The sequence below is a fragment of the Protopterus annectens genome, chromosome 4.part0 (assembly GCF_019279795.1).
Source record: "Protopterus annectens isolate FY-2018-M chromosome 4.part0, PAN1.0, whole genome shotgun sequence".
Lineage (NCBI taxonomy): Eukaryota > Metazoa > Chordata > Ceratodontiformes > Protopteridae > Protopterus > Protopterus annectens.
The window spans coordinates 658,642,120-658,664,697 of NC_056733.1; the positions used below are offsets into that span (position 1 = coordinate 658,642,120).

Consider the following 22,578-nt stretch of genomic DNA (forward strand, 5'->3'; position numbering starts at 1 on the left):
TGTGAAGTGTTACTATCAAGCCATTTGCTAGACAGAAGTCTAGAATGGCTTCTCTTTCTTTATTCCTGTTGCCCCACCCATATGGACTCAGGCACTCCTCATGTCCTGTTCTGTCTGTCCTGATATGTGCATTCAGGTCACCCATTATCAACACCAATTCATGTTGTCCTGCTTTATCTAGTCGGTCCTGCAACTGCTGTCTGAATGCATTATTTTCCTCACTATCACAACCCTGCTGTTGGGCATAGGCAAAGATTATGAGTACTACCCTATCATTACACTGGAGTTTGATTACCATGAGTCTGTCATTAATTATGATGATATCCCTCTCTGCTTCTGAAGCCTCTCACCACAGTTTCTACCCCATTTCTAGCCTGTCCCCCTCCTGAGTGATAGATTGTGGATCCCAAGCCAAGTGGCTTTGCTGCACTCCCCTTTCATCTTGTCTCTTGGATACATAGGATGTCCAGCCTCCTCTATATCATCACGTTATCCACTTCTAAGCTGCATTCTGTCAGTGAACCTACATTATGTGTTGCAAATCTCAGTTCATGTTTGGCAGGTTGGTTGGTTTTATGTCCAGCTTTCACTAAACAGAGCTATCCCAGGTAACCCAGGCTGGGCAACTAGACGCCAGCCAGTAGCTTATTGACCCAGGGTTGCTGGGCTTTATGATGGGCACACACTGGCCAATAGGGGCACCTATACCCCTCCCACTGTTAGCAAGGGTCCCTAGTGTGGGTCATAATAGGCCAGGTCCTCAACCCACTTATCACAAGTAACTACACATGCCCATTTTGGCAACATTAGTCAACATGACCGAATCACCTAGAGCCATATTTTACACTGTCGAGTTACTAGCCCTGCCACGGTGTGCAGTCTGTGATCCGTGTTCTCCTATCTTGAGGATACTATGCACCACAGTAGATGCCCAAAGCGGTTGGTCTGTACCCTGTAGGGCCCCATGTAGAGTCTGTGCTGCTGCCCACAGCTCCCTTCATTGGTGAGTTCAGCATGTTTTTTGGACATGGGAGGAAACCCCATAGAGGCACAGGGGGAACGTGCAAACTCCATACAGGCACTGGTCGGAGGTCAGGATCAAACTTTGTACCTTATGCATGAGAGGTGAAAACCTAAACCATTATGCCAGCTGGTCTCACTAAATATATATATGTATGTATATGTGTGTGTGTGTGTGTGTGTCTGTGTGTGTAGATATATATATATATATATATATATATATATATATATATATATATATATATATATATATATATATACATATGTGTGTGTGTGTATACATATATATATATATATATATATATATATATATATATATATATATACATATACACACACACACACACACACACACACACACACACACACACACACACACACACACTTGTATATAAAATATCTATATGGGTCTACTTCAGTAGACTAAAGTGCCAAATCACCGACTTTTAAAACACCAAGACCAGATCTCCGAAAGTTCAGAATATTGAAACCGCAAATACCCGACTTTCATATACCTGACTGGTAAAGGCATCAAGTGCTAAACACCTCCCGTAAAATAGTACTCTGCACCTTTAAAAATGCGTACTTACTACCAAATACAGTTTAATAAACGCCTTCCAAAAAGCTTCATCCATAACAAAAATCCTTTACAAAGTTATAACAACATTATAGATGTATATTAAAACATTCCATATATGAACAAATAAAAACAGCAGAAAGTACAACTTTTCAGTTGTCCCGCCCACTAATCACAAAACAAAACCCGCTGCTGCTGTATTTGCTGAAGGTGTTTTCAGTTAAATGTTTTCTCTGAAAGTGCATGTGGGGAACGTGTTGTTGATCTCCTAAAATGTAAATCTGTATTGTGCTTGCTTATATGCAGACACAAGCATATATATGTGTGTGTGTGTGTGTGTGTGTGTGTGTGTGTTTGTGTGTGTATATACACATATTTTCAGACATTTTACAGTAACCATTCAACCAACACATTTTTGGGATATGAGAGGGAACTAGAGCTCCTGGTAAAAAGTGATGCAAACACATAGAGAACATACACACACCACAGACATAGAATGCAGATCAGAACTGAACTCCATACCCTGTAATTAATAGGCATAAAATTTAACCATGAGTAGGAGGTTTGTGAGGTGAAAAGCTGTAACTTCAAAAGCAAAGACAGTGTACACCTCAGAAGCAGTACTCAACACAGGTACTGTCCATTCCATGCTTGCTGCATCCAGGTGATAATTGAAGATGCTAGGTGTGAGGTTTGTCTTGGGGCTAGTTGGAGTAAGTGCGTAGTGGACATGTTTGTGTTAGCAAGACATTATTGATTATGAAATCATGGGAGAGACGGGAGAATAGTAATAGCAGTTCATATTGTGGAAGAGAGAGACAGTCCATTGTCTACAGTATGCACTGAAGGTAGTTTAAGTTCATATTTTGAATGTAGAAGAGCTGAGAATGTGTGTTGTCACTTGAAGCACTCATCTCACAGGAGTACTATGATATGAATGACATCAGGTAGCAATGTTTATGTTTGTATGGCAGAATAGAATCTGGTACTGGTGGAGTGTGTGAAGCAAAAAGGAACTGCATGGTCCATACAGGCGTTATTGAAAATAAGAGTGCAAATTACGTTCATCAGAAGCAAGCCAAGTAGAACCATTCTTAAAAAAGCATTGACAAAGGAGTAGAGACTTTGAATTGATTGAAATATACTCACAATCCCATTAAGGTGTGTATTGAAAGTTTGTCGACAATAAACATGATCCTTGGAGTAGTGAAAGTATGAACATGGAACATAATATACTAACTTTGAGTTTGCTGTATCTTGGAGTATTCCCTCCACAGTCTGACTTAAAAAAAAAAGTGCTGGACAACTGGATGGGTATTCACATTGTCACGCCTGGTATTACTGGCCTTTGCTGTCCTACAGAAGAGAGGCGAGACTTAAGAGTGGGTGTTGGCAAGAAAGAAATGATCTTGTAACTTCTGTGATCCTATGATACTATACTGTGAAGTACTACTTTGTGGAATTGGCATATATAAGTAGCAAAGGTGTGGCGTTATTGCGGAAGACCCCTCCCTGCGAAAGCATTTCATTGGTGTTACACAGAGTTTTGAAATTCCATGAATGTCTTTTTAAGCCAGACTTTAGTTTTTTAGTAGGATGACCAACAGCTTTTATAGGCTTTTTATAGGGCACTAGTGATTTCACATTTGTAGCCTTTAACTGCACAGATGTGAAGTACATGCATTTACATTGTTATCTTTTTATTTTCAGTTTATTTCTGTTTTAGACTTGCACACAACCAGCATGTCTATTAATGTTTTCACATGGGATGTTTCTGTAGAAAACAAAGTATCCTGCCCCACTTCAGAAAATAATTGTACTTGGCTTAATTTGTGTTTCAGCTCAGAATGTTTATAGTGTTTTTTGCTGCTTAGTCACTATATAGAGCATGCAGTTCAGCCACTTTTTTTTTTCTGGAAGATGCCTTGTGGTATTTTACTGAACCTCTGGGAGTCCCCCCCCCCACAACAGTCTACATTGATTTTTCCATGCATATGCTATGACAGGCAGTGTACATCGCATATACACAAGTTGCTTCTACTGCTGTTTCATCTGGTCTATGGCAAAATTTGCTGGCATTTGTCACCTACCTGAGGAAAGCTTACTTTAAGTCATTGCTCCCTTGTCTGGCGGGCTTTGAGTAGCTTGAGTCTTTTCTTGTACCCAGGCCACTAGGGACCTAGTATTCTAAAAGTTTGACAACTTCAGACGCAAACAGGTGCAGTCTTCATTTCATCCTTGACCAATTGGTTCGGTTCCAAGCACTGGAACTATCTTGGCCGTTTCACAACTTGCTCAGGCCAAAAACTCTCAAGCTTCAATAATGCATTTCTCCTAGTTACTTCAAATCTCATTTGCCGCTGTCCTGGACAGAAGCGTTCGCCTTCGCTCTCGTGCGAAGTCAAATTATTTACTTATTCTTAGCACTAAGTTTAGTCTATCTTACTTCTTTCTCCCTTCCCTTTTACTTGCATAGTTCATAATTATCATTGTTGGTATTTTCTTTTCCTTTTCCTTACACTTTATATATTTCTTTTCTACCATTGTTGCTAGATTTTCCCCCCTTTCCGTACACTTCGATGTACTCTGCCCATCTTTCTTTATAGCCTTTCAAAAAAAAAAAAAAAAATTGATCTTGTTTTATTTCGCCTTTGAATCTTTGAGTAAATTGCTTGCTGTAATTGCTCTAACCTTATGTCATGTGTGTGTGTATGGTGACAGTGTTTTCTTATTAGTATGGGTGGCAAACCTAAGGGCCCCGCTGGCTTTAAGAAATGTCAACAGTGTGACCACAGAATTCTTTCAGACACGCGCTTTGTGTGTCTACTCTTTGGGACCACACTACTTGCAAGAAGATTGCAGTATTTGTCATGGCTTTAGTCACCGAGCCTTTGCAGAGAGAGAAAATAAGCTGATATTAAAAGGTTTAATTCCTACTGCCTTTGATTAGGCCATATCTGCTGAAAAAAAGTAAGACTGATATTTTGTCACCTTCCTCCTCTTCTTCTGTGAAGGCCAAGAAAAGAAGCATGTCTATGCCATTTTCTTCAGTGGCAACTGCTAAAGTGAAATCATCAGTGCCAAAAAGTTCCTCGGCTCTGATGAATACTGGTACAGCTGTGTGTGCACCGACACCCTCTCTTGCATCTAAACCTTCAACGACAAGGGCTTCAGGGCAGATTCAAACTGCAGATTCACATTGATGGCTTGGTTCCACCGATACAAGTTCCAAGCACTTTTTCAGTACCAACTGATTTGGATCAGAGTATTTCTACTTGGTAAACACCTAGATGTCAGTATTCCCCATCTGTTGATCCCTTTGCTGGGGAATTACCAGAGGTCATTTCTTTTTACGTAGACCCAAGTCTCCATCTGTGTCTTCTACCCATTCCACCAAAAGCCTCACAGAGACTGATGTGGAAAGACTGGTGGTGAAAATTTTTATGGGCAAGAGGAATTTCAGGTGCTTCCTCGGCTCTGACCCCTTCGGGTACCAAACATTCTTTTATCCTGTTGACGACTCCTCCACTAACACCCCTCTGAGACTTGTAGATTTCAGCTTCGAGTTGTATGGCATCAGCTGCATCAGTTCCAAAAGTCACTGTTACTTCGGCACCAATTCAAGCTCTGTGTTCTTTGGCTCTGTTGGACCAGAGACCTCCCAGGGCTGTAGCTACCTTGTTGGTCCCAAGGGGAAGGAGTCAACTGCTCTTTTTTTGGAGCCATCCCTGCACCTTGGGGCTTTGGCTAGGATTAGTTCATCACAACTTCTGTCTTGAGGGCTGTGTTATCAGAGTGGGGAGTGACCACGATTTTGAGGCAGTCTGTCTCGCTTCTGGGCTCTCTTACCTCTTTGGCAGGGTCAGCCTTTGAGGCTGTGGTGAGGGCCTTGGCTTTCTCAGCCACTCACTTGATCTCTTCTTCCTTGAAACATGTTCCTTCCTCTAGTCCAATTATCCAGCCAGCTCCCTCACTGGGACAGCGAGTGGTAAAACCTTAGGAGACTCGTATTCAGATTCCTCTCCAAACCATCCCCCTGAGGCGATCCCTCTGAAGAAAAAGTAGAAGAGGAAGCACTTAAATTCCTCACAGAAATCCATCAACAAAGATACTGATTTTGATGAAGAGAAAAGGTCCCCCAGATCACCTTTTGATGATGTCTCCTTTGGAGACATCCTGGAAATTTTGAAACGGAGACGTGATTGGAAGGCCCAAAACCCTACCCCCTGAAGAATCTGTATACCTGCAGGCTTTTTGCACTCACCCATTTGCCTCTTGGGTGACTCTGCCAGCTGATAAACTTATCCAGTTGATTGCTCAGCGGGTGTGGAAGGCACCTGACTCCATTAAGCCTATTCCCAGGAGACCAAATAAAATTGCATCCCCTCCAGAAGATAAACCATTCTGGAAACAAGGTCTAGCAGTAGATACCAAGGTCAGTAGTGGTGGCCATGAAAAGGAGTTAGCTGAGGAAAGTTCCTCTATCCAGCCACCCAACAGTGAGTCCTGAATGATGGCTAGGTTTGGCAAGTGGATTTATGCTTTATCAATCTTTGCATTACAGTGTTTGAATTTTCTGGCACATTTCACCAGGCCTCAAAGGGATCTGATCAAGGAGCTCTCTAGTACCTTGGCAGGAGCTGTCTCTGAGGTATAAGACTAAGTTGCAGCTGAGTTAGCTACCACGGAGTCTGTGTTTAATTTGTCTATGCAAATCATTGCACATGCAGCCAAAGGGACTACCAGAGCAGTGGGGTCAAGCATAGCCATAAGGAGACATGCTTGGATGTAACTTTGTGATTTTGCAGAGTCATTTAAGATTGCATTCATCAATGCTCCCTTTGACATATCGCCTTTATTTGACCTAAAGGTGTGAGAAAGATGGAAAGACCCTTTCTGCTGTGGGCAGATTTTTTTCTACTCCTCAAAAACCCTTTTCCAGGAATCATAGAGTGGGTGGAAAAATGTGGTTTAAAAATCCAGAGGGTCTTTTCAAGACTCACGTGGTAAATTCCTGCAGGGGCAGAGGCGGGAACTCTTAAAGGAAGATGCCATCCATGTGGCAAAAGTGGCCCACAAAACCAGGGTTTCAGAGATTCCTTTTCCGGGAAACCCTATCAGCGTTCCTGAATGGAGGCCTGATTGCCTTCTTCTGGAGGCATTCAGGGGATGCTTATCCCTGCACCTAAATGCCAGGCTAGAAATCACATCAGATACTTAGGTGCGGAGGATTATATCCAGAGGCTGCGTCATACCCTTTTGTCTTCTTCCTTTTCCTAGAAGAATCTCTGATTTTCCACTCAGAGGGAATGACCAGTCCTGGAGATCCAAAGACTGCTAGAAAAAGTCATCCAAGAAGTCCCACCAGACCTGTTAGAGTCCGGAACTTACTCAAGATTCTGTTTAGTGCCAAAAAAACAGGGAACTGGAGGCAAATTTTGGATATCAGCTTATTGAACAAATCCGTTTGACAAACAAAATTCTAGATGGTCATAGTATAGTCCATTGTCCCCTTTCTGGAGAAAGATGACTGGATGTGCTCGATAGACCTTCAGGATGCATATTGCCACATAAAAATGGACCAGCACTCCAGGAGATTCCAGGTTCCTCTGCTTCAGGCTGGGAGCCAGTCACTGTCAGTTCAGAGTTCTGCCCTTTGGTCTCACCACAGCCCCCAGGCTGTTCACCAAATGCATGTCAGTAGTAGCAGTTCACTTGAGACTGCAAGGATTCTGGGTGTTTCTGTCTTTGGATGACTGGCTCATTACCGCTCCGACCAGGCGACTTTTGATTATAGGAGACACGTGCTACAGACTTGTTCCAGTCTAGGAACTACTGTGAATTTTGAAAAATCTCAACTGACTCCAACTCAAAGCTTAGAGTTCATAGGAACAAAACTAAATACAAGAACATTTGTAGCCTCTCTTCCACTAGTGAGATTACAAAAACATCAGGGAACAAGTTTGAAAGATACAACACAACAAGAAAGTACCAGCCTGTCTAGTATTACAAGCCTTGGGTTCTGTTCTATGGAGGTGACAGTAACTCTAGTCCCCTTGGTAAGATTTCATGTGTGAATTCTTCAATGGCTACTTGCATCTCAGTGCTCAATACTTCAGCCAATGTCTGATCAGATTTAATTATCAGTCTTTACAGAAAAGATCTAGCTTGGTAGATGCACTCAGAAGACATTTTTCTAGGCTGCCCCTTTGACCCATAGCAGCCCAAGGCCATAGTGACCATGAACACCTCCTGGATGGGGTGGGGGGCATTTTCTGGACAGGGCTGTCCGGGGCACTTGGTCTTCCATCAAGGCCAGTTTGCATATCAACATCCTAGAAATGAGAGTAGGGCTTTTAGCGTTGCAAGCCCTTCAAACTGCTCTCCCTGTAGGGACTGTTGTGATTTAAACAGACATGTCTCTAGTTTGATACATCAACAAACAAGGGGGAACCAAGTCTTATGCTCTATGTTGAGAATTTTATTTTTATTTATTTATTTATTTTACATTTGTTGACCGGGCTAGTCTAACTGGATATATTTCCATTTTCAGTAGAGGCCCGGGGAGAAAAGCTCCAACATAGTACAAAACAGTATTATGCAATTGTATAACAAAAACAAGTACAAAAAAAAAAAAAAAAAAAGAGGGTATATACAATCAAAAGAAGGCATACTCAAAGTAAAAATACAAGTAGGTCAATAATGTAACAGTTGTGAGATTGTTTGATTAGCGAGATACACTATAGTTCATTGTTGGTTAACATAAACACTTGTGGTTATAAGTTTTCGGAGACCAGATATTAGCATACAAAGGGGTATATAGAGTAAGATGTGGAACCATAGGCAGTAAAAAGAAAAAAAGGAAAGGTGGTTAATTAATTAATTAATTAATCAGGGTTAGTGCAGGGACATAACCAGTGTGATTTTAGGTGAATTTTGAGTTTTTGCCTAGAGTGACAGTGATGGAAGTAGAGTTAGATTAGTAGGTAGAAGGTTCCAGTGTTTCCCAACAGTATTGGAGAAAATGCTGTTGCCTGACAAGTTATTGGACTTACTTATACTAGCAAGTAATTTACCTGAAGAGCGTAGAGAAATCAGATTGTTATAAGGGGTAATGAGGTTAGCGAGAATTGGAGTATTATTAGGTTGGTAAAAGATTTTGTGAGCAGTGGTGAGTTGGGAAAAAGTTAGCATGTTAGGGAGTTCAAGCCAGTCAAGCTGCTTAAGATTCAGACAGTGGTGTGTTTGAAATGCATTGCCAGTGGCAAACCTGGCAGTATTGTTATAGGAGTTTGATAGTTTGAGAAGATTATTTTTTTTTTAGATTAGTATAAATAGGAGAAGCATAGATAACAGTTGAGATTAAGTGAGAGTGGGCAATGGTGGTTCTAGCTAGAGGAGTTAGGAAGGGTTTGATTCTGTATAAGGAGCCAATTTTTCTGTTCACTGCTTGAATGGTGTTATTTATATGCATATCAAAGTTAAGGTTGTTATCAATTGTGACTCCTAATAGTTTGGTAGTGTGTTCGGGAGAGATAAGGGTACCGTTGTTAGATATAATAGAGAAATCAATAGGAGAGGACCTACTGGTGGGTGCAAAGAGTAGAAGCTTGGTTTTTTTGGCGTTCAAAAAAAGGCAGCGTTTTAGGAACCAGTCTTCTACTAAGTTAAATACTTTTTGAGTTAGATAGAGTAGTTCAGATGTGGAGTTAGCAGAACATATAAGTGTGGAATCATCGGCATATTGAATGCAGGTAGCTTCAGGGACTGCTATGTGAAGGTTGTTGATGAATAAAGAAAAGAGAAGAGGTCCTAAAATGGAGCCCTGGGGTACTCCAAGGGTGACTGGTAGGAGGGATGATAGTTTATGAGAACTGCCTGTTGCCTATTGTTAAGGTAAGACTTGAACCATTGTATAACTGGGAGGTCTAAAGCAAGAAGTTCAAGAGTATTTATAAGTAGGGGATGATTAACGATATCAAAAGCCTTTGAAAGGTCGATGAAGAGAGCAGAAAAGAGGATGTTGTTATTACAGTTCTTATTAATGGTGTCAGTGAAAGATAGTAGAGCAGTGGTAGTGCTATGAAATGGCCTAAAGCCATGCTGGCATGTAGCCAGAATATTGTGTTTAGTTAGGTGGTTGAGTAACTGATGGTGAATGCATTTTTCCATTACTTTAGCTAAGGGTGATAGGAGAGCTATTGGTCTGTAATTAGAGTAGTCGTTGGATTTACCACCTTTATGTAGGGGGATGATGTGGGAGATTTTCCAGATGCCTGGAATGATGCCTTCATTAATGGTTCTATTGAGCAGGATGGATATGGGAAAGGCAATAACTTTCACTGCTATTTGCAAATACTCAGAAGGTAACTGGTCAGCTGAAGGAGTACAAGGCTTAAGCTTTAGTAGGATTTTGTAGAGGAAAGTTGTTGAAATAGGATGAAATCTAAAAGTCGGTAGAGATCCAGCTGTAGAAGAAGGGAGCCTCTTGTTATCAGTGGAAAGCTGACTAGCTAGGGACTGCATGGTCTCTTTGAAATAGGTGTTGAAGTTGTTGGCTGTTTGAAGTGGAGTGTTATGATCAACATCATGAGGGGATGGTGTGCTGGACTGACCAGGTTTGAGGAGTCTATTGATGTTAGTCCAAAATTTCTGAGGCTTCTTGTGGTGTGTTTGTTGTAGCTTACTATAGTAGTTCTTTTTGTCAGAGAGTATAGCCTTTTTAGTTATGTTTCTCAGTTGTCTAAAGGTTTGTCTTTCAGGGGAGGTTCTGTTAGTTCTCCAATTGTCCCAAGCTTTATTTCTAAGTAGTATTTTTTGTCTAGTCTCTTTTGTTAGCTAGGGGGCTGGTTTGGATTTTATTCTAATAGATTGTTTGGGTGCATGCTCATCAAGGATTGCAAGAAATTTAGAGTTAAAATATTTGACAGCTTCACTGAGTGTGGCAGTGAGCGATTTCTTCCAACCAATTTCTGATGGAGCATATTCCAGAGAGATCCAGTGTGATAACAGACAAATGGTGTTGGTCTATTCTTCTACCTCACAAGTGGTCCCTCAGTCAAAGAGTTGTGGAAATAATTTTCCACCAATGAGGCCAGCCTTTGTGACCTCTTCACCTCACCCCTGAACAACAACTGCAGCAACTACTTCACCCTAATCCTGCCACCAGGGGAGTCGCACAGGGATGCTCTTTTACACACTGTGCCCCCTGGACTTCTCTATGCATTTCCCCTATTTCCCTTAATTCCAGAGTTCCTTTCAAAAGCCCTAAGGTTAAGAGCAGAGTATCCTCATTGCCCCTTATTGGCCACAACAAATATGGTTCTCTTTTCTTTGACCTTACCTGATAGAAGACCCTTGGACTTTGGATCCAACTCCAGATCACATGTCTCATCCAGAGAACTTGATTCACCCAAACCTCCAGAACCTCAGTCTGATAACATGGTTCCTCCAGTTCCATTAATTGCCAGGCAAGTTAACCTTCCCTATCCAGTACGCTTAATTTTACCAGCCTCTCATAAGCCATCCACCCATAAACTCTATATGAGTAAATGGAAGAGATTTATCTTGTGGTCCCGCAAAAGGAATATTTATCCCCTTTCAGATCCCATTGAAAAGATTTTAGAATTCTCATCCTTTCTTTTTGATGCAGGAGCCTTTCATTCTACTATTAAAATTCAGCTGGCAGCAATTTCTAACTTTCATAATGGTTTTGGGGATAACTCCGTAGCTTCTCATAAGTTATGCAAATCATTTTTGAAAGGAGCTCTTTTGCTGAAACCCCCTTTTAAAGATACTATTCCTCCTTGAGATCTCACTCTAGTATTACAATCCATTGTTCAACTTCCCTTTGAACTTTCTGCTGAATGTGACATTATATACCTATATCTGAATACCTTATTCCTTGTAGCAATAACTTCTGCCAGGACAATTTCAGAAATTTGAGCTTTATCTTGCAAACCACCATACTTGACTTTTCATAGAGACAGAATTGCCTTAAGGACAAATCTCTACTTTCTTCCTAAGGTAGTGTCAGACTTTAATATTAATCAGACTATTAATCTTCCAGAAGTCTTTCCCAGTTTTTTAATAAAGGAGAATATGCCCTTCATTTACTGGATATTCGCAGACAGTTATGTTTTTACCTGCAGAGAACACAAGTTTTTTTTTAAATCAGATCAATTTTGTTTCCTTTTCAAGTACCAAAATTGGTAAACCAGTCAGCAAAATAACCTGGGCCAGATGGCTAAAAGACTGCATAGTCTTTATTTATGACAAAAAGAAAATTGGTTTGCCTAGAACAGTAAAGGCTCACTCTACAAGATCTATGGCTATATCAGCAGTTTTTGAATCACGAGCTTCCATGGATGACATTTATGCAGCAGCAACTTGGGCTTCCTCTCATACCTTTATCACTCATTACAAATTGGACCTAGTCTCCAGGGGAAGAGCATCATTGGTTCAATGGTATTCGGGAATGACCTTACTTGAGTCCGCTCAAGATGTAAGGTAGCTGAGGACTTTATCCTATTAGTCAAGGATAAAATGAAGATTGACAACTTCAGATAAAGAAGTAGTACCTCCCCATCCACTCTCACTTCTACACACAGAACCAAAAGACTAAAATTCTTCTCCCTTAACATCCAGAGCATCTGCAACAAAGTGTCTGAACTCCACACACTCCTACAACACTATACCCCCCCCACATCTTAACTCTCTGAAACTTGGCTAAAACTCCACATCCTCAACTCAAGAGATCAGCCCCCCTGGTTTCAATATCTACAGACTGGATAGACCTAACAAAAAGGGATTTGGTGTCTCCATTCTCTTTTCTGACTCTCTAAATATCTTACCACATACAATTACCACTCCCACCCTGCAGAGCTACTCATAGTAACCTGTTATCTCAACCACTACCAGAAAATGGCCATAGCCTCAATCTATATCCCACCAGGGAATAATGTCACCATCCTTGAATACCTCTTATCTTGGTGTTTTCTTCACATCCCCCTTTGAAACTATCCTATTTGGGGATGTAAATATAGACTGGAGCTCGGTTAACTCTACCACACCGTCTCATAGTCTCAATCTACATGGTTTTACTCAGCTTGTCTCCTCCCCCACCCACCTTGGCAAAAACCACTCCATTTCTATCGTGGACTGGATTCTCTTAAATTCTCCTAATTTGTACCACCAGCCAGGTACACTGTCTGACTCCATCAGTGACCACCTACCTATCCACCTTACTAGGTACTCACCCAACCTCACCAGTACTCACCTCTTAAAATACATCCGCAACCAAAGAAAATTCAGTACCACTTCCTTCAACAAAATTCTCTCAAATATTAACTGGTCCTGCCTATACTCCTTACCTTTAAATGATGCAGTTAGCTACTTCAACCAGACATTCCTAAACATACTCAACTCTCTTGCCCCCATCAGGAAAATAAAAGTCAAAGCTAATCATGCCCCCTGGCTATCCAAAGGAACCTTCCACCTTATGCATAAAAGAGATGCCACTTGGAAACAATATCAGAAAAGCAAATCTCCTGCCCTCGTACAGTATTATAGGAAACTTAGAAACCTTACAAAAAAAAAAAAAAAAAAAAGAGTCAACCAGGACAAAAGAAAGTTTTACCTGTTTGACCAATCTCTGCAAACTACTAACCCTCAGAAGTTCTGGTCACCCATTATAACTCTTCTTAACCCTGGCTCACCCACAACCCCCAACTCTTTTCCCAGTCATTCTCCCTCAGATACCGCCATCCATTTAAATCACTACTTCATTGATACCATTTCTAAACTAGTACCTAACATTCTAATAACCCCAACCCCACCTCTAATTCCACTTCCAGTTCTGCCACTTCAATTACCAGACCCACACCTTTTTCACATTCCCAATCTGACTCCACTAACCTCTCATACCCCTTCATGCTCAAACCTGCCTCTGTTAGTTATAGTAAAATTTTCCTCAGTAAACTCAAACCTTGTTCTCCCACTCCTGTTAACCTACCTCCACAATTCCTTAAACTTGCTGCTAACTCTGTTGCCCTTGCTATCACCATTCTGATCAACTGCTCAATCCAAGAATCCACTGTCCCCTCTATTTGGAAGGAGTACTTCACTATCCCACTACATAAAGGAGGTAACTCCACAGAACCATCTAACTTCCGTCCCATTGCTATTCTTTCTCCCCTCTCCAAAATTCTTGAAAAGTGTATCCATTCTCAACTGCTTTCCCACCTTACTCAAAACAATCTTTTAACCAACACCCAGCACTGTTTCAGGCCCAAGCACAGTACTAACACTGCACTCTTATCCTTCTCTCATATTGTAGCTGAGGCCAAAGACAATAATAAACTTGTGTCCTGCCTCTTCTTAGATCTCTCAAAGGCTTTCGATACGGTCTCTCACAACTTTCTACTTCATAAACTTTCTCAGCTGAACATTTCCATCCCCACTCTAAACTGGTTCTCAAGTTACCTGTCCAGTCGCCTACAAGCAGTTAAATGGCAAAATTCCTTCTCACCCTTTCTGCCAGTTCAGACCGGTGTTCCTCAAGGTTCAATTCTTGGTCCCCTCCTTTTCAACCTCTTCACCAATGACCTACACACTTCCAGCAACCTCTCCTCTAGCATATAGTATGCAAATGATTCAACTCTGATCTCCATTTCTGACTCTTGTCAATAACCTCCACCATATCACCCAATCTTCATTTCACTCTATTGAGAAGTGGCTCTCCAATAATCAACTTATCCTGAGCCCCTCTAAAACTAAGCTCTTACTATTCGTACCTAAAATTCTAGCCCACCACAAATCCACCTTTCTCATATCCTCTCTAAATGGCACCATCATAATACCAGACTTGCACGCTAAACTCCTAGGTGTCATCATAGACGACCAGCTCAAACTAGACCTCCACATACTTCATTCTGTAAAGGAAACACACCAAAAAACTGGGCATGCTATACAGAAACAGCAAATTCCTGACCCCCAACTCAAAACTACTGCTAACCCAATCCTATCTCCTCCCTGCCCTCCTTTATGGCTCCCCTCTATTTTCCAATCTACAAAATAACCTGCTGGCAAAACTAGGCCATAGCTATAACAAAATTGCTAGATTTATCACCAGCAGCCCCTGTAAATCCCATCACTGCTCCGCGCTCATAAAATTACACTGGCTCGAATTCTCACACCTTCTGACCAAATGTCAGCTGATCCAAGCTTTCAGAATTCTTAATTCAAACTCTGACTGTCCATCTCTGTCCGTCCTGATCTCCTGGTATACCCCTCCCCGATCCCTGCGCAGCTCTGATAAACTCTTACTACAACTCTATAAACCCAACAAGAACATAGGTAAAATACTCTATAAACACTCCATCTCCCCTGCCTGGAGCAATCTTCCACTCCATATTAGAAGTCATACCTCCTTTCCTAACATGACCTGATAGTGTACCTCCATAACAACCCTTTATGTACCTGTTATCATCCTACTTAACCCCTCCCTCTCCATATACCCACTTCACCAGTAAGTCTGATCTATAAGACCTTTTTCCTCTTTCTATAACTTCATCCAACTGCTCTTCTTTCTGTACCCCCCTCTAGTTCACTACATCCCTCGTTTACTATCTTCTTTTGCATCATTCCCTCTTCTGACCTGCGGTCCCTTGTGCAGTCACCCCTCTCTACTTTTTACTCTCACTCTACTTTCTCTCAATTCTGAAGCCCCTGCACTTACACATTTCTTCTTCTAGCCACTAATCTAATTATACCTTGTTTCTTTTCGTTATGTTACCTACAACCTTAACTTCTTTCCGGCTTACCTGCTGGATTTATTATTGTTTTTTCTCCTGTTACAACCTATTACTACACTTTTTGTATATATAGCTATGTACTATTCCATTGAGTACATTATGTTCTTCTTATCCATTGTATCCATAAGATTGTTTTGCTCTTTAATATTGTTAATTTGTCTCTATTTGTATGTATTTGTATGTCTCTTTGGGGCTTTTCCCCTCGGGTCTCCACTGAAAAAGGGTAAATTATTACCCAGCTGGACAAACCCTGTTAACAAATGCGAAATAATAAATAAATAAATAAATAATGTACTCACTTTAACATTCCATCTGAGTTGTCCATCTTCATTTGTCCTTGACTTCCCCTTCCTCTAGCCTTGCTAATGTCCTTTGGTGGAATGGATAGGGCACATTCCTCCATGTTTGACAACTTTTATATAGCAGATATGGTTTTCATCGGGCCTCATGTCCTTATGTCTGTTTAGCTCTAATCTGCAAACTTGATCTGAGGTAACTAGGAGAGATGCATTATGGGTAGTGTTGAAGCCTGAGAGTTTTTGGCCTACACGAGCTGTGGAAATGGCTGAGACTCTTCCGATGCTCGGAACAAAACCCATAGGTCAAGGATAAATGTAGATAGGCAACTCAGGTGGAACGTTATAGTGAGTATATAACTTCTTTTTTTATACCATACTACTTGCCATTTTTATATTCTTTATTTATTTGGAGCAGCTATGCTTTTGTATGCTGTTACACAGAGCTTGCCAATAAGAAGTCCTCTAAATTTTGTGCAATTGCAGGTAAAAATTATGGTGATGCTGCACCGTGTCAACAAGATATGGGAGGTACATCTGAATTTCAAGAAATGTCGAGCACACCTGAAAGGACTCTAAGTGACAAGTTCAGTAAGGATACTAACACATTGGAGTCTCCATCCAAGCAGTTACCTGAGCAGATTACCTTCTTTAGTGGTAATCCATCTGTTGAAATAGTCCATGGAATGATGCACTTGTACAAAACAAAGTAAGAAAGAATCTATTTATCATATGAGCATGTTATTCATTTAGCATTTTTATTAATACAGAAGTGCTAAACTGTCTTTCCTTTTCCAGGTAGATATGGGTATGATGAGTTTCATAAGCTATTTTTTTCTCAAGTTTTTCATTTTGATTTTTCGGGCAAAATTGGTGGTTGTTTGAGTTAGTATTTTAATAGTTTTTTTCAGTTTTTAATTACATTTTAGAATGCGATCTTGCAAACATTTTGAAATGACAGAATAGTTCAAAGTAAAATGTGTAGCAGTTTTCACTTGTATATCTTCCCTAGTATCCACCCTCTCTCATTTTACTGTTATTCCTTAACACCCACACTTTTTGTAAGGCTTAGCAGTTGTCATCTATAGTTGCCTTGTAAGCAATGTGCATCACACACACAGACTAGTAATGAAGTGGCTGAATATGTTGTGGCAGTCATTGTGCTAACACTGCCCATGTATTGTCTGAAAAATTGATACAGTAGTTTTCAAGAAAGAAGAAAAAATGTTAATTAGAATGCTAAGGATATTTCCCTTTTCTTCCTGATAAAATTGTGCCCTGGATATTTTAACTTGCACGAGGTCAGCACTTTTACTCGTACATGTAGAAGGAACTTTTTATCTTGCTGTCCAAACCATGGCACCCTCAACACTATGTTGCACTTAGGTGCCACTTTTCAAGGTACATCATCAGTTGTTTGAGATTAAAATTGACAGCCTTTGTCTTCCTTAGCCAGAGGCATTTCCACCTTCTCAACAATGACATGCGCTTTTGCAAAGGTATCCAGAACTTGCTTCTTTGAACCATTAAATAAACACTGAGCTCCTTTACAGCTGACCATTTTTAAGAAGTCTTTTTCCAGGCTAATGTCTCTCTCTTTGGCAATTTTTGATTCTTATAGGTAAAGGGCTGTATCTCCAAAATGATATGATGCGTTCTCATGAAATTTCAGTGAGTGATACTGAGACAAATATACACAAATGTCCTTAGATTGTGCCCTCAGTTTCATCTTTAAACATAAGACATATGTCTCCTGAATTTTAATGGAAAAATAATTTTAAAGAGGTTTTATACCAGAGAATTTTAAAATAGTAAAGTATTACTTTTATACTTATTTCTTCTCAGAAAGGTGAGAAGAATATGTATATATTATTTTAGTTCTGCATTCATAAGAACATATAAGTGGTGTGATTCAGATATATAGCAATTATTTCAGCCAGAAAAAAAATTCTTCTAGTGTTTGTTGTGAACTGAATGGCAGTAACACAGACCTGGGGATTGTAGAGGAGTATATAAAATCAAAATCCTATCCCTAAAAATCTGAAATTGACCAGCATATAAAAAAAAATGTGTATTTATTTAAATTGGTTTGTCAGAAGAGTCTGTCTGAGGGAAATATAGAACTAAGTAGAAAGATGAAGTAATATAAACAGACTAGGCTTCTAAGAGCTAAGAATGTAAAACCTAACTTAAAATATCTTCTAGTACTGAATATCTAAATAAAGTCTTTAAAAAGTAGAGCAGGCAAGGAAATGAAATAAAATCAAATAACTTGGCGAATATAACCGTATAATTTAGCACTTGACTGACATTTATCATCAGCCTTGTTTCGTGTGAATAAGGATATATAGTGAAGTTGGATGAGGTAGATGAAGAAAGAACAGTTTAAGGCTGTGCTTTAAACAGTAAGAAAACAGAAGGGGTTCTTGATTTAGAAAGTACAGTTGTATACAATTACCATAAATGTAGATGTTCGAGTGTATTCACTGTTGCAGTCATCACATTTGGGTTATCTGCCTGCAGGTAACCCTCAGCCGGCTTGAATACCAGAGTCTTTGGATTTCTATGTCGGATGCTGTTGCTTCTTCCATGACCTCAGGTCGTCAGAGGTATAAAACATGCAAGCAATGCCATTACATCAGTTTTTCTTGCCCCAGATGTCAGGTGTCCCCACGATAGGAAGCAATTATATGGTATGGAACACCCCCAGCAAAAAGCAAATACACATGTTATAGTATATGCCAAACAAAGAGGAAAGGTAAAAGTCAAGACAAGTCAGGGGGCTGGAGGGAGGGTAACCAGGACTGCAACAGTGAATCTACATTTATGTAAATGTACACAACTGTACTATGTTCTTCGTATTTCACTGTGGCAGTCATCACATTTGGGTTGATTCCCAAAGCTAAGGAAGGGTGGAGGTAGTTAAAGAGCATTAGGGTTAGCAATAAGGCCCTGTAAGACTGATTTGGCAAATCCAGCTCTGGATTTTGATAAGATAGGCAGGTGGTAATGCTTGGTGAAAGTATGTACAGCGCTCCAGGTTGCAGCTTCCAGGGTGTCCCTGGTAGGGACTCCTCTGAGAAATGCAGTAGAGGTAGATGCAGCCCTGGTAGAATGTGTTCTTATCCCCTATGAGGTAGGTTTTCCATGGTGTTTGTAGCAGAAATGGATGCAATGTGCTATCCATTTGGAAATGGATTGCTTTGAAGTGGCCTTCTCCTCTGCCCCTGCAGCAAAGCTAGCTAGTTTTCCTGTTTTCCAAGAAAGGAATTTCAACTCTGCTGTAGCAGCTGGTTCAAAGGGGGGAAAAGTGAATTTTTCCAATACAAAGTTAAGGTCCCAGGCTGGAGTGGGAGCTCTCCTGGGGGGGGGGGGGGGGGGTCTTAAATATTTGGCCCCTCTAAGGAATTGTTTTAGCAAGGGATGAGAGAAGAGGGGTGGCTCAGTATTATAATGTGCTGATACGGCAGAGGCATGAATCTTAATTGAAGAGAAGGATAGGCCCTTGTGGAGCATTTCTGTTAAATAATCTAGAATATGAGGTAAGCTGGGCACCATTGCACCCACTCCCTGAGCCTGGCTCCAGGAACAGTATTTTTTCCACTTGTCTGAATAGGATTTTCTAGTACTATGCCTCCTTGCCTCAAGAATGACATCCAGCACCTGCTTACTGAGGGTTGCTGGAGGTGAGCTCAGGGAATTAGCCAGGTGCAAGGTTGAGGGTTTGAAGCAGAGGGTGCAGAATCTGGCCCGCAGGAACAGCAGGGAAGAGGTCTGAGGCAGGTGCCAAGGTTGTAGTACTGTCAGACTGCGCAAAAGGGGGTACCAGTGCTGGTGTGCCAGTCTGGTACAATCAGTATTATCCTTAGCTTGTCCTGTTTGATCTTTAGTAGAACCTTCGAGAGGAGAGGCAGAGGGGGAAAGGCATAAACTGAGAGGCTTTCCCAGGAAAAGGACAGGGCATCCACTTTCCAAGCTTGACTGTGGGGAGTTCTGGTGCAGAATTTGTTTAGAACATTCGAGAGGAGAGACAGAGGGCAAAAGGCATAAACTGAGAGGCTTTCCCAAGAAAAGGACAGGGCATCCACTTTCCAAGCTTGACTGTGGGGAGTTCTGGTGCAGAATTTGTTCAATTGGTAGTTCTTAGGGGAGGCAAACTGGTCTACCTCTGATGTCCCCCTGCATTTGCTCCTCAAGAGCTTGAATATTTTGGGTTCCAGTTTCCATTCATGTGGGTCCATGAGATTTCTGCTGACGTCGCCTGCCAATGAATTTTGTTTGCCTGGCAGGAATTGAGCTTGTAGGTTCACTTGGTAGCTCAAAGCTGTGTTCCACAGAGCCATGGCTAGTCTGCAGAGTGGGAAGGAATGGGTTCCCCCCTGCTTGTTTAAGTACCACATAATTGTGGTGTTGGCTGTCTTACCAATAGTTGTCCTGGAAGAATAAGGTTTTTGAAGGCTGTCAGAGCATTCTGTGCAGCTAACATTTCTTTTTGATTGATATGCAGGTGCATCTGTTTTGGGTTCCATTTGCCCTGAATGCACTGCCCTGCCATGTGAGCCCCCCATGCATAGTCTGATGCGTCTGTTGTTAGGGTTTGGGCAGCAGGGGGTAGAGTGAAAGGGAGTCCCTTGTTGTGGTAGCAGGCCTCTGCCTGCCAAAGGAGCTCTGCCCTTAGACAAGGAATGATAGGAATCATTGTTTCCAGGTCCTGAGAATGTTGACATCATAGACGTTTTAGATACCATTGGTTTCCTCATATGCAGTCTTGCATATGAAATTAACAGAATGCAAGAGGCCATGAATCCCAGGGCTTGCAGGATTTTCCTTGCAGGTAGCTGGGTTTTTGTGGCCAGTAGTTTGTCAAATGAACTTGTTTCTCTGGAGTGAGGGATGCCATCTGGGAAGTTATGTTCAAGCTTGCTCCCAGGAATACAATCTGTTGGCAGGGTAGTAGGTCTGATTTCTTCTCATTGATAGTGTACCCCAGAGAAGTTAGAAGTCTCTTTACAAATGCCAGGTGTTGTAATAGCCAGTCCTGACTCTCTGCCTGAATCAGGCAATCATCCAAATATGGGTAAATCTGAATATTTCTCTGCCTGAAAACTGCAATGGCTGGAGCTAGGCACTTTGTGAATACCCTGCGTGCAGTAGATAAGCCAAAGGGGAGAACTGCCCTGAAGCGTAGGTATTTTCTGCAGGATTCCCTTATTGGGATGTGCAGGTAAGCTTCTTTTAAGTCTAGAGTTGCCAGCCAAGAATCCTTGGCTAGCATAGGAAGAAGTTGTTGCAGAGTTAGCATTTTGAATTTTGGAACCACCAGAAAGGTGTTAAGAATAGAAATGTCCAGGATAGGATGCCAGGAGTTCTCTTTTCTGGGAACCAGGAACAGTCTTGAATAAAATAAAAACCTTGTCCCCTTTGTTCTGCTGGGACAGGTTGAATAGCCCTGATACTGAGGAGAGAGAGTGCTTGTTTTTGGGGCGCCACCCACTGGTTTGGGGGGAGGTCCATCCACTTGGGGTTGGGAGTGAGTGGAAGTGGAATCTGTATCCTAGGGAAACTATGTTTAAAACCCATTTGTCCTGGGTAAGGAGTTCCGAGTTTTTTTGCATGCAGGGCGAGCTTTCCTCCTAAGGGAGCAAGTAGTTGAGCAAGGCTTGGAAGAGTTAAGGATAAGTCATTGTGCCATTTTTCCATAGGGGGTGGCTTACTACTCCCTGCTTTGGAGGTGGGGGCCCCCCACTGCTTAGATCTGTGCATAGCCTGAGAGTGAAGTCTTGGTGATCTGCTGCTCCTGGGTTTGGACTGAGAAGGCCTGGAAGGGACTGGAAAGGACCAGTTCTTTGAAGGCCAATGTCTACTGAATCTAGGTGACTGTACTTCTAAGAAATCTTTAACAGTTTGCATTGATTTAGCTTTTTCCTCCATCCTTTTAAGGACTTATTCTGATTTGTTGCCAAAAAGGCACTCTTGGTTTAAGGGCGCATCCAGTAATTTAGCTTTAACATGATCTGGCAAGTTTTGTTCCTTAAGCCAAGCATGCCTTCTAAGTACAGACTCAGTAACACATCCCTGCAAGATGCTTCTAAAGATCAAAACCACATTGCAAAGTATGTTTGCCTACTTGGTTAGCAGAATGCATTAACTCTTGTAAATCTTTGTGTTCAGCACAGTCAGGAATCAACATTATTTTCTGTTTAATTAATCCCACAATATGCTGCTGGTACTTTAACATATGAAACTGGCAATTTAAAGCCCTAATGGCCAAAGTAGCAGAAGTATATACCTTCTTACCCCATCTGTCTAAAGCTCTAAAATCCCTATAAGAAGGGGTAGGATTTTTGGCAGTTGTAGCCTTAATGCCTTTTGGTCTTTGGGAAATGGTCTCTGGATCTGCAGTAGGATTCTTAAACAGGAATTTGTGAGAGTCATGTACTCTGTAGTACCTGTCAGGTTTCCTGGGAGCAGGAGGCAAAGTGTCTGGGGTAAGGCTGGATTCCAAGAAAACGTCATCTACAGTCACCAGAACAGGAGGGATAGCTAGAGGCTTGTGTTGAGGCAGGTTTAAAAATTCCCTAAGTCTCTTTTTGGACTATGAAAAGTCCTGGCTTTCCCAGTGGAAATGCTCCCTAAGGGTATGCAGGATTTCACCAAAAGAAAAATCTTCTGGAGGGAAGCAGAGGGAATGGTATTCTCTGCATCAGAATCCTCATAAGTAGATAAGGGTAAATCCTGGTAGTCAGAAGGAGTAGAGATGTCAGATTCCTCCTCAGAAGAATCAGAAAGAAAATAAGTTCTAGGTCTCTTAGAGGGGGAAGGCTGGCTTCCCCTAATTAAGGTAATAATGTCTTCAGCCATTCTAATCATT

The 22,578-nt window shown here is 41.3% G+C and overlaps 1 protein-coding gene across 1 annotated transcript in view; it reads left to right on the top strand.

The window, feature by feature from the left end:
- The window catches only part of LOC122799507 (BRCA1 associated protein), an 815,197-nt gene that overhangs the window by 220,367 nt on the left and 572,252 nt on the right, over positions 1-22,578 (top strand). The window contains exon 3 of the mRNA XM_044068621.1: positions 16,194-16,416. Within this exon, the coding sequence (XP_043924556.1) occupies positions 16,194-16,416 (223 nt within the window). The remainder of the gene's footprint in view (positions 1-16,193; positions 16,417-22,578) is intronic.